Genomic DNA, 13,261 nt, shown 5'->3' on the forward strand with positions numbered 1-13,261 from the left:
CACTCTCTAGCCTGAACGACTCGATGGATTTCAGCTTGATAGGAGTCGTTTGATTCGTATTTACTGTGAGAGTGACACTAGATATATCAAAATATAATAAATAATAAAACTAAAAGAAAATGAAATAAAAAAAGGTAATTTAAAAAACTAAAAAACCCGACTGCGTTTCTTTATAATAACATGAAAATGAAAAAACCCTAAAACAAGAATACAAGAAAAATTTAAGCAGTCGGGAACCATTCTAGAATACCATAATTCATAATATTTAGAATGGGTCCCGACTGCTTAAATTTTTCTTGTATTCTTGTTTTAGGGTTTTTTCATTTTCATGTTATAAAGAAACGCAGTCGGGTTTTTTAGTTTTTTAAATTACCTTTTTTTTGTAAACGCATTCGCGTCTCAGGAGAAATTTCTAAAGTGGGCAAAGTTTTACAAAAAAAAATATATATATACAGGGTGACTTTGAATTCGACGTATTCCTCTCGGGAGGTGATAATACAACCAATTTCCTACAAAATTAGCCCTGAGGTCCTTGGGCGGAAAGTGGCTAGTTTCTGAGATATTCAACATTTTTGGTTTTGGTAAAAATATCCCGAATTGATTACAAAAACATCAATAAATAAAAAAATACTGGTTGGATTTTAGTTATTTTAGTTTTAATCAGTTGCCAATACATCAGTTATCATTTATAAATACTAATAATGGCAGAAATATCATTCATTTTAAAATAGCAAGTAATTTCCTATGAAATTTTGTTTTGTTTCACTAATTTGGTCAATAGATAACTCTATTTATTTCGAAAAAAATATATGACACTAAGCGTACAAACTATTAGAAAAACTTCCTTGGTATATTAGCTACCCAGAAACATAAAATTATTTACAACATTCTCAAAAATAAAAGAAATAATAGATGATAAGTAGTGTGTTAAGAGAAAAGGGCAATTTCAAAACCATCTTAATTTTCAAAATTTTGTTCAAAGTGACTTCCCCTATGACAAATACATACCCGAACACGCTTTCTTATCTCTATGACGGTCACTCTTAGACTGAATATGCGTCTTATTTCGTCATTATCTTCAAATATGTTTCGGAGAAGAATTTCGATACACGGCCTATTCCGTTTGTATAAACAAGGGAGTTCATGTAAAAATCGACCGGCGTTAGGTTCTGTTCATAGTGCATGCCATGTAGTCGTGTAGTGGGACAGCCCTGTCAATCCAACGCCTGAAAACCGATGTATCCATCCACTGCCGCACAGTAGTTCGATAGTGCACTAAACAATCGTCGTGTTTGAATAAACTCATAATCTTGTTTCTAAATTCAAATTTAAAACAATGATCCTAGCTCATTCCTTAAAAATTAATCTTAATTCTCACCATTTAAATTGTTGGGTAAAAAGTAGAGCCCAATCAAGTCATTATTAATGATACCCATCCAAACATTTGAATCAAAACCGTATCCGTGGACCTGTTAGTTTTGCTTTTTTAGATTTCGTTGACTTTTTTGGGGCTAATAATGGATATTGTGATAGTTTGTCCAGCGCACTATCGAACTACTGTGCGGCAATGGTAGGATGTCTCGGTTCCCACGTGTTATATTATTATACTACATGACTACATGGCCGGTTAATTTTTACATGAAGTCCCTTGTTTATGCAGAAGGAATTGGCCGTGCATCGAAATTCTTCTCCGAAACATACTTGAACTTAGTGACGAAATAAGACGCATATTCAGTTCAAGAGTGACCGTCATAGAGAACAGGAAGCGTTTTCGGGCATGTATTCGTCATAGGGGAGGTCACTTTGAACAAAATTTTGTAAATAAAGATGTTTTTGAAATTGCCCTTTTCTTTTCACACTCTACTTATCATCAATTAATTCATTTGTTTTTGAGAATTTTGTAAATAATTTTACGTTTCTGGGTAGCTAATAAACCAAGGAAGTTTTTCTAATAGTTTGTACGCTTAGTGTCATATATTTTTTTTTTAATAAATCCAGTTTTCTATCGACCAAATTAGTGACACAAAACAAAATTTGATAAGAAATTACTTGCTATTTTAAAACGAATGATATTTCTGCCATTATTAGTATTTATAAATGATAACTGATGTATTGGCAACTGATTAAAACTAAAACTACTAAAATCCAACCAGTATTTTTTTATTTATTGATGTTTTTGTAATCATTTCGGGATTTTTTTACCAAAACCAAAAATGTTGAATATCTCAGAAACTAGCCACTTTCCGCCCAAGGACCTCAGGGCTAATTTTGTAGGAAATTAGTTGTATTATCACCTCCCGAGAGGAATACGTCGAATTCAAAGTCACCCTGTATATTTCCTATTACGTTTTTCTGACAGCTTGTCTTCTTAATTAATTAGGTGTGTCTACTTGTTTGTTGACTATCAAAGTCAGGGGCCCCACAAATTCGTCAGGCCGCCCCTGTGTAAGGTAATACCTGGGTACATTCCACGAATAACGGGAACACATACAACGAGTCTGTGAACATTTTGTACATAAAAAAATCATAACAACAATAGTTAAATTATGATACACTTGGCAGACGATAATTATGAGGAAGAAAAGTCATCCACTGACCTCCCTTGGGTGAGGTGTCAGTTTCTTACTGACTAAAAACCACCTCGTTTCTACCAGCCGGAGCCCTGGTATCCCGTTAACTATGTGCCTGAGTGATAGTCCGCTGTACAATATGCCGCGGCTTTGATTCCCGCACGGATCACTTTTTTATATGATCAACAAATGATTTAGCGGGTGGCCTGCCCACGCTCGCGCGTCTTTCAGTCTGTGATCGTCTCCCGAGTACTTTCCTGGCCCAGCGGCCGTCAGTACTTCGAGCAATATGATCTGCTTGCCGTTTCAGCTTGCAGATTTTTAGAGCTATGTCCGTAATTATGGTTTTTTAGCGAATTTGCACATTTCTGATTATGTCGCGCAAAAATAACTCCGAGCATAGTCCTCTCTATCGCTCGTTCTAGATAGAGCGAGTCATCGAGCGACTCTAGAGTCTTTCTAAAAGGCCAGAACTGAACTAAATAGTAAACTTCTTCAAAATCCATACCTAATTCTTAAATTAGCTGTTTGTCTCTATCAATAGAAATTGGGTTGAAGCAAATATTATTTGTTTGTCTTGGCAATTAATTACCGTCTGTTGACGATCTTTTATTTACTGAAACAACTACACTCACGGAATGATCGCTTCCTTGATTATATTTGTTTAATTTCTAAAAATATGGAGCCCAATCGTTAATTGAAAACAGCACACATCCTCAAATACGGTCTTAAGATCACTATAGAAACTATTGAAGTATTTTTCAGTTAAATATATTATTAGTCATGTCACTGTGGTCAGTTCTAAATCGTTCACCAGTTGTACCTACAGATATGTAAAAAAATATGTCTCATTTATAGGTAGATAATTATATTACCTACTTCTAACACTATTTCCGTATGTCTCCCAAGTGATAGTTTCATTTGAGCAGGGAATAGATATTTACATAGCTAACTATCCCAGATTACTGCTTACCTAGATTTACGACCATTGATGTTATTGATTGCCTGCTATTTCCATCTATTCTAAACATTTAGCTTGGAATTCTGTAGGTAGGGCAATGTGTCATTGTTAGTGTTACAACTAGGTACATTAATACCTACTTGCACTTCAGTACTTGCAGTTACCGTTATCTTTTGAGGATTGAGCGCTAAATACATAGCTAAGAACGGTTTGGGCTGATGCATTCTAGAGTCTACAGGTAGGTACCTACTCCCAGTTTAACGTATCGCATGTCGAATTCACCTTAGATAAAATAAAAACAGTTCTCCCGGTATGTTTTTTTTTTCATTTCTTACCACTTAATAAACTTTTCCTATCAACTTATAACGTCAATTTTCATTACACAATTGAAATGATGTAAAAGATTTGAGGAAATGCAAAGTAAGCTGTCTACATCGGTGCATTATAATTAGAACATATATATCCTTTTTTTTTTTTTTCAGGGGGAAAATCATCCAATGACTTCTCTCGCCAGGGTAAAGCGAGAGGGAGTGTCAGACTCTTACTGACTAAAAACCACCCCGTTCCTACTCCTGCTTGTCGAGCCGGAGCCCCGGTAAACCCGCTAGGTTGTCCGCAGCTCCGGAACATATATATCCTTAGGTCATGGTTAATAGGCATGCTCTGTTCAACTGTGTAAATAGACAGCCAGTGCCCCTAGCCAGTGGGCTGTGGGTATGCTTTGAACATACTGGCGCTATGTAAATCCATTGTAATCGGAATGCAGACAGGACTTCCCGACTTCTCTCACGGATGTAGGCGAGGCCCGCAGCGTTACATAGTTTGGGCCGCGGCGGCACGCGATCCCGCCGTTTCGCAACTCTATGAGCTATTTGATCGATACGGTCCAGTCATTTGGCGCGCTAACTGCTCGCCGCGATTCACTTCGCGATTTATATCTAGACGATTATCGCTAAGTAGCCACTATCACGCGAATTTGCCTTTAGATTGGACACAAGATACGGCATCTAATTCTGACACCGATGGAGATGCTTCTTCAAATACAAAGAATAATTCTTAAAATAAGTGCTTGAATATAAGTTAATAATATCGATATAAGGCCGCAGTGATAAATTATTGGCTGCTTCGTTGGTCGAGATGTGACGCGCGCGATTGCTGAGCAAGAGGTCTCGGGTTTGATTCCCGGACCGGGCAAAGCAGAGACGGCTTAAATCTAGAAAGTGCTCTAGGCAAACACCTTATAGGCGCCTCGATTTTTTTTTACCGCCACTCTATGAGCCTTTGGGCACGCGGTGCTCCTTCCTAACCTGACATCCTAGGCACTAGTCTAGTGTGCCTTAGGCATACCTAATACAACTTTTTTTGAGGGTTGAAAATCATCCAATGACTTCTCCCGCCTTTGGTGAGGCGTGAGGGAGCGTCAGACTCCGTGTGTGTTAAGTAACATTACGATGTTACTTTTAGACGATACAAATTATACGCGAATTTAATTATTCCATCATATTTTCCATAGCACTTTTTTGAGACTCGCGTGTACGGCAGTTCTTATTCAGCGAGCACTGGGGTCTGATTCTGGTCAGCCTACTGGCCTACTGGCCACCTAGTTTTGCGGCTAGCTACAGCTACTTTTGCATCATTAGATGGACCGTTAGCCAAAGGACATCTGATAACACCAAATGTTTTTGAGACTCGCGTGTACAGCAGTTTGCATTCAGCTGTCGTCTAGTTTGGAGTCTGGTTCTAGTCGGCCGCCTTACTCGCTTGCGGTTCATCTAATGAAGGACCGGTCGCCAAAGGACATTTATTTATTTTTATTTACATTTCTGTATATAACATACGAATTCGGACATCTAATGATAGTACTTGTTTGTTCACTTGTTTTAAACCCTTGGATTTCGTTTCGGAATGCGATGCGAGTCTGAATGAAAATTAATAAATGTCTCTCCCTATTTTTTACTCATTCATAGGCATAAACTTCGTGAAAATCGTGAAATACAAATATAGAAATTAAAGTATTGTAAATGTAGGGACACAGTATTGTAATGTACCTCTCTGTGTGGGTGTCACATGTATGTACATGACAACGTGTGTGCCAAATGTATCACGACACACGTCTTATGTGGCTTCCTGTAATCTATCTACTTCTTAATACTACAAGGACCTCGATAAATTATAAGAATTGGGTGATTTAAACGATATATTCTTATTACTTAGTTAACATATTGCTGTGTAGTTGGAACAACAATAGATGATAAACATGTACAATTGTACAATAAACAATAATATTCTTATTACTTTACAACAATGTTTAACATAATTCACAATAATACTTATAGAGCCACTTAAAACAACACGGAATGCTAAACTATTCTGAAGAGAGATATCTTAACACAGACTTATCACAACAATGAAGTGGCTATTCAAATTGTACTTGTCATACAGCAATGAGCTTTGATGTTACCACATAAGGTTTAAATTTTAATAAATAATTTACTTATCCTTACATTGTAAGAAGCCGACAAAACTTGTACAATATTTGTTATCATTCTTATATGCAGAACAATGAGTATGAGCGTTTGCATACATAGTATACAACATAGAATTCATAAATTCGTATCTTGTGACGCTAAGCGGAAAATAACTTAAGTACGAGAAGAAATAATATAAGAGAATAATATGTTGTACCCCTGCCCGATAGCTAAGAAACGGATGGAAGGTGTATTTATGCCCGGGACTTGTCTGATTTGATGAACTTGTCGAGGTCGGCGTCGCTGGCGGGGTCCACCTGCGACAGCTGTCGGAAGCTCTCGTCGTCCACAAAGCAGATCTCGTGGCCGTCGGGGTCGGCTAGGATGATGACTCTGACAGTAGCCTTGCCGGGCGTGTCCAGCGATATCAGGGGCGTGAGGATGGTGCCCTTGGCCGCCTGGATCTTCTGGTCGATGATTGGCTGCTCGTCGAATGGACACGAGAAAGCGATACGACCGTATGCCTTAGCGCGGTTCACCGGCTCACCTGGAATTAAATAAATTTAATGTTATTCGCGATTTGTTACTAGTAATCAATATATCATCCAACCAATTAAAAAAATATTGTATAAATAGAGGTGAATTACTTAAACAGAGTAACATTTATGTTCGTTACGTCCTTGTTCATACTATGGTTTGAACTGGTTTATATAAATTACGAAATTGAACACTTTCAAGTTTACCGAGATTTTTTGTATGACAAGGTAATTGTACAATGAGGTTACAGTTACTTCAAGTTTTGTATGTTGAAACTGTTTACCTAAAATAGGTATTTGTAGGTAATTGGCAATTCTGTGAGGCCGTGGTATCACTCCGGTCGAGCCGGCCTATTCGTGCCGAAGCATGGCTATCCCACAGTTAAAGTAGTCAACGCTAAATATAACTTTCTTGGTCCTTGAGTGGAAATCACCTTACATGCGTAAGGTTTTATCAAACACTCGTACTAAGTGTGAAGTGTTAAATTGTGTTTCAAATTACATGTTGTCAGAAACGTGGATAGATAAACCTATTGTCACATGTCTGCCACGCTGCGTGATAGTGCTGGTAGACGCAATGCCTAAACTAGGCATTTCAGCTACAAAGGTTCGCCATCGTCTAGACATGTAGCCTACATTACGTCAGATACAACGTACGAAGATAATGTCAATATTAGAAAGAAACGCATGGAATATTTTCTGATAAAGTTTTACATACAATTTACAATGTCATCATTGTAATGCCAGTTTTGAAATGGCTCGGAACGTTAATAACTATGACACCTATTTGTAACACAATGTAAACACAAAAGCCAGACAACAACACCTATTTTTACACGCTTATATTTAACTTTACTGCACTGATAGGATTTAATCCAAGTGTGAACTACGACTCCTCTCCTGTGTTTTGCATGTGTTTATAAACACCAATTTTACATACATATTATGGCGACAAGAATTAATACCGTGCAATATTCAACTCTATATATTGATTCAATTTACAAACGAGATTGAAACAGAATTACTTGAACACACGGCGAAGAAACTGATTATTAACAATTCATTGCGACCTTTATTTAATTGATTCAATTTACAAACGAAATTGAAATCAGATATCTCACTCCGTGTTGACCGGAACACACGGAGCGGAATTTAATGACGTGCCACGCAATGTGATCAGCATTAAAAAAATTAGCCAAATAAGTGAGATATTTGATTTGTACGTTCTTTGCGCCGATCTTACCCCAACGCACCTTAATGTTTTTGTTTATTTTGGGTAAACTTACGTAGAGAAATATCAATACAATGATGCACTGATAATAATTTAATATAAATATTGTTACGATACTTTATGTTACCAGCAAAACCGATTTTAGTCACATGAAAAAGTAATGTTTTTGTTTATTTTGGGTAAACTTACGTAGAGAAATATCAATACAATGATGCACTGATAATAATTTAATATAAATATTTTTTAAGATACTATGTTACCAGCAAAACCGATTTTAGTACCCTTAGTACGAGTAAACGAAGGCGCGTTCGGCGCTCTGATTGGTTGGTTTATTCGAGCCGGCCAATCAGAGCGCCGAAGGCGCTCTCGTTTACGATTTTGATTAGTTACTTACTTTAAACGTAAAGCAAACTCATACTAAGGGTACAGAACAAATTACTTTTGCCTAGGTTAAACTAGTCAAGGAACACAAGCAAAATAACTAGAAAGTTTTGTACTTACCGATGTCAACTAATTCTAATTTTGCCTGGTCTCCGCCGAAGCCCAGAGTGACAGTTTTTGTAGTTTTCTCAAAGATCTTCAGACTAAGCAGACCGTTCCAGTAGGCGATGGATTTCTCCAAGTTTGAGCTGGCGAGTGACACCTTCACAACTGGATCTGGGAATCACAATACATACGATACATTAGTATAAAAGAAAATTTAAATAATTGTGAATGGTTTAATTAAAACCTTTCTAAAGCGTATTATTACGCTTGACAGACATCATGACCTAAACAAACAAATCCTTTTTACTTAGATCTTAGATTATTTAATAGAAATTGTTTCATGTTGATTTGTGGAAACATAGAAAACTGGTGATAAAATTGTCTTTTACGATTCCCACCTATACAATTATGTTATATCCTAGTCCAGACAAAATTTTTCAATATTTATTTTTATTTCATATACAAGGACCGTGCGAGATTTTGCCCTGCCGTTTCCCTTCTAACTACAATTCTAGTTCTTATAGTTCGAGAATTTGTGCGAACATCCCAATGCGTACTGCCATCAGAACGGGCCAGCTCTAACCGTTGTGGCTCGTTCCTCAAATGGCCATTAAATAACGAACTTCTCCATGTTCCCACACATCATTTCTTTTTTAGTATTGTATGGACTTTAAAAGAGACAATGACCTCTGAGTTTGTTTCGGTATTTCTTCTCAGAGTAGTCCGTTAGGAAATGCCGACCTCATCTATTTCATATTTTTCTTATAATGATTTTCACGTGTTATTTTGTAGCCTATTTACATAAATTAATTCATTGTTTCACATAATAGTGGACTTCGACTACATTAACAATTTCAATTGATTCGATTTACACCGCCATAAACGTATACGTCTCAGTTATGCTTGTATACGATATGTATTTTATTTTTTTTTAAAAGAGAGAGAGAAATAAAAGATTCTAGGTAGGTATATTGTATTTAGTCATAAATATGATTTATAGTGTATATTTATACACCGGTGAGAGGCATTTGTAATCAAATCATCTTGTGGAATCATGCAACGATCACATGATTGCCGCACGAGCAATAGTTACCGTCGACACCTAGTTTATCTACGAAACAAACGTGTCATCACATGATAAAAAAACATCTCAGACTGTGATGTTTTACCAGATTGTATGTACTTTATCTTATCAATTCATAATAATTATCATCGATGACAATCACTCGTTTACTGTATGTTAATGGTAAACATGTTTAGCTAAAACAAGTTCGTACATGCCTTATTGATTTGTTAGCATGATGTTACAGCTTTTGACTAGTGATTCATTCTAAGTTACCTACATCTTGGTATACGATATTCTAATATCCATATCAGCTGTTTAGTGAGAGGCTGAGTAACAACCACGCTTGGTTTTTTTAGTCCGCAACCGACATCGATTTTGTTTAGAGTTAGGTAGATCCACCATTAAGTAAATACTAAAATTAGTCCCGTACTATACACAGCTACAACAAAGTTTTGTATACATATTGTCTTCAGTCATTAATGACTGGATTTAAAATGATTAAACTTTGAATAGTTAATTGAGCAGATCTTAGTCCAGGGTAGAGACGAAAGAAATAGAAATACAATGTATTTCTATTTTATTATATTAGTTGTAAATATATCAGTCTCATCCAGTTTAATTTAAACATCAATTTAAACGCAACTTATCGCGAGTATGATTCCCGCACGGAAGAACAATTCTGTCTTCTGAACCGTTACCGCGTTCGGCGCTCTGATTGGTTGGTTTATTGAAGCTTGGTGGATTGGCCAATCACAGCGCCAAACGCGGTAACGTTTCGATCTTGTTGAACATAAAACAAACTCATACTAAGCCCTCAGAAATTTCTCAAATAACAACATACGCCATTTCACCTACCGAAACAATAATAAATATAGTAAGTACATAATCCTATCTAAGTATATAATTTTCTATCTCAATAAACATACCTCTATCGACTGGCTGGGGTTTGTCAACAATGAAGAACTTGTAGCCACCGGGAGCTTCAAGATACTTTTGACCATTCTGCTCCTTCACTGGCCAGTTGTTGGCTGCAGCTCTCTTTAGACTCTCACTGGACTGAACTGTGAGACCGATGAAGTCATTTCCTTGTTCATAGTGTGTGATACCATAGTTGTATGTCAGCTCCACAACAAAGTGCGAGTCTTCTGGTCCATAACCAACCATTGTCTTGCTCCATCGGTTTGCGTAAGGCCTAAGAACAATGGTTATTTATATACAAACACTATTACTGGGCAAACTGATATGGTTTATCGTGTGTTTTACTGGTAGTGAACAATAAAAGCAATAATAACCTAAGTTTTATTCAATATAGGTATTGATACCTATATTTCTGCTTCGCAGTGTGTTTACTTATCTACGTATAATTGGCTGAATTAATAACATTGTGACCATTTCTATATCAGAAACACCTTTAGTTATGAATGATAACTCAGCAGTTATAATTGGGTATACTATAAAATTAAATTATTTTTTTATATAAATGGGACTAAAATGTCAAATTGCTCACCCATTGCAGGCAGCTTCACATCCTTCACTGAACTCTTCATGTCTTAAGACCTGTAAAAAAGCAAATATGAAATAAAGAAAAGTATATTTTCAACTATTAATTACGAAATAGCCCTAGCAAAATCTATAATAGTTCTACTGGGAGCCGATTACTATCTTTTATCTATTTATTTACTAATTAAGTATAGTGTGCATTACAATAATTTAAGTATAGAAGTTATATGTATATTCATTAGTTAATTTGATAATCTCGGTATTTAGTCAAGTTGGCTAGGTTTTTTTTTTATCCATAAGTCAGTAAATAAGCAAATGTCTTTTGCCTGATACAATAGGTAGGTATATTCATTTCAACATAGTCTTTTTGATCTCAAAGTAGGTAATTAAAATATAACTTATTTTAATTTGGTAGAAAAGGCTATCCACTTGATATCCCTTTCACTCATTTTATTTAATTTATTTAACTCATCTTAAATAAATAACGTATATGAACTGAGTATAAAATTATCAATTGAGAAATAAATTAAGTACCTAGCCATTTTTTACTGATCCAACAATTTTACAACTTCTAACAAAAACTGAGTCACACAGGCCAGCACACAGCAAATTGGCTGTGACAAAGCAGTCTGTATGGCCTTGGTCTTACCGGTTACTGTGTGGAACCTACTAGACTAAATATTACTGTATATAATTACTGATGCTGATCGTTTGTGAATAAGATTCATTTCGATATCTCTAAAAAAACAAATATGTACATATTCAACAATACAAATATTTAGTTAATGTCCCTTATTTATCTTATTACCATACCTTCATTCCCAGAATCTCTCTGTAGAACTTTGCAGTCAGAGTCCTGTCGGCGACTTTGAACACGAAATGTAAAGCACGTCCGTTGATCATCTTGAGTTTCTTACAAATTATTGAGATTACTGAAGAAATTTAACTTATGTAAATTATTATAAAGTTAGAGATCTAATATAATAGTAATATATTATTTAGAAACAATATACATGGACACGTTCAAATCGGTCCACACGAAGCTACGCACTGTCAACGTCAAGTTTACTAAATGTCAACTTGACACTCGTAAATCTGCATCTGGTTGGAGTTGCCAAGTATTTCATCATCTCTTATCATTCTAAACTATTTAAAGATTACCGTTAGGTACGTATAGCTTTTATTGTTCTGATATCTAATCTCACCTGTCTAGGAACAGGTTGCTACAAATTATCATCTAACTAAGTAATGTTTTACTGTAACAAATTAAATCAAACTGAAAATAACACAAACAAGTACCTACCTAATACATAGATACCTATTTTAACTATTCATCAAAATATGGCATCAGCAAATCCAAATATTTTTAAATAACGTAGAAATATGCTTGTCGGTTAGTTATTACTATCATCTGTGAATCTGTGTACTGTTTAGGTAGGTTTATAAAAGTAATTAGGTACTGTTGATTATTCAATACAATATATCTATGTTTGTAGCTCGAATGTATATTATAACATTAAATCTTCCATACTACCCACATAATGTTAATGTGAGTGTCGGTGGGTACAAACACAGAATACCCAAAGTAGTTACCTAGCAAGCATGACTTTACTGTATTCTTATTTTCATCATTTTATTTAGGTATTTACCTACTTACCCTACAGATAGATAAACCATAGCGAGAGCGCGGTTATTGTGCTTGAGGCATAACAACATTGATAAATGACATACAACATACAAAATGTCCCAAATTGTCCATGTCATGCATGTTTGTAATCGATTGGCCATTGCACCCCTCCCCCCCCCCTTACTTTCGCCCCATATTTTACTCTCGTAGTTAGTGGTAAGTACCTATATAGGTATAGGTAGCAACCTAAGTGCGGAAGAGCCATGCTTCGGCACGAATGGGCCGGCTCGACAGGTGTAATACCATGGCTTTACAGAAAACCGACGTGAAACAACGATAGCGTTGTGTTTCGCCGTATGAATGAGGTTACCGGAGACCCAATTTCCTCAATCCCCGAATCCCCAACAAACCTGGAATTCCTAACCCCCAAGGCCAGCAATCTTTCTAACGTTTCGGGTGTCCATAGGCGGCACAGGTTGCTTACCATCAGCCGATCCATATGTTCGTTTACCGGCCCATACGATAAAAAATAAACCTAAATATATCACAATGGAAAATCCGACACTATCGGGGATGTACTTTAGTATGTAAATTATTAAAATAATATCCTACGTAACGATAGGTATCTGAGCTGTGAATTTGATAAACTGACGGTTACGTAAACTGATAATGCGTATTCAAATGATCCTGATAAAATCAATTGTTTGTTATCTTTGTGTGTACCTACATTCGCCTAGCGAGCATCACGTACTTATCACGTTCTTTATCGATATAGGTCTTTATTAATTGTTTTTATCGATATTATTAACCTGATTA

General features: G+C 36.1%; 1 protein-coding gene across 1 annotated transcript; it reads right to left on the minus strand.

Moving 5' to 3' along the window:
- Positions 1-5,715: 5,715 nt before the first annotated feature.
- On the minus strand, positions 5,716-11,900 carry LOC118266636 (glyoxalase domain-containing protein 4). The gene is made up of 5 exons (XM_035580108.2): positions 11,632-11,900; positions 10,826-10,875; positions 10,245-10,510; positions 8,268-8,423; positions 5,716-6,546 (listed from the first exon to the last, which is right to left on the minus strand). The coding sequence occupies exons 1-5, from the start codon at positions 11,719-11,721 to the stop codon at positions 6,254-6,256; spliced, it is 855 nt and encodes a 284-aa protein (XP_035436001.2). The 5' UTR covers positions 11,722-11,900; the 3' UTR covers positions 5,716-6,253.
- Positions 11,901-13,261: the final 1,361 nt, after the last annotated feature.

The sequence above is a fragment of the Spodoptera frugiperda genome, chromosome 23 (assembly GCF_023101765.2).
Source record: "Spodoptera frugiperda isolate SF20-4 chromosome 23, AGI-APGP_CSIRO_Sfru_2.0, whole genome shotgun sequence".
NCBI classification, from domain to species: domain Eukaryota; kingdom Metazoa; phylum Arthropoda; class Insecta; order Lepidoptera; family Noctuidae; genus Spodoptera; species Spodoptera frugiperda.

Bases quoted from the DNA above. Each gene is read 5' to 3' on its own strand.
- LOC118266636 (XM_035580108.2), bottom strand. From the start codon at position 11,721: ATGATCAACGGACGTGCTTTACATTTCGTGTTCAAAGTCGCCGACAGG. The intron at 10,876-11,631 runs GTATGGTAATAA...GCTTTTTTACAG, and splicing joins GAGAGATTCTGGGAATGAAG to GTCTTAAGACATGAAGAGTT. The intron at 10,511-10,825 runs GTGAGCAATTTG...CATTGTTCTTAG, and splicing joins TGTGAAGCTGCCTGCAATGG to GCCTTACGCAAACCGATGGA.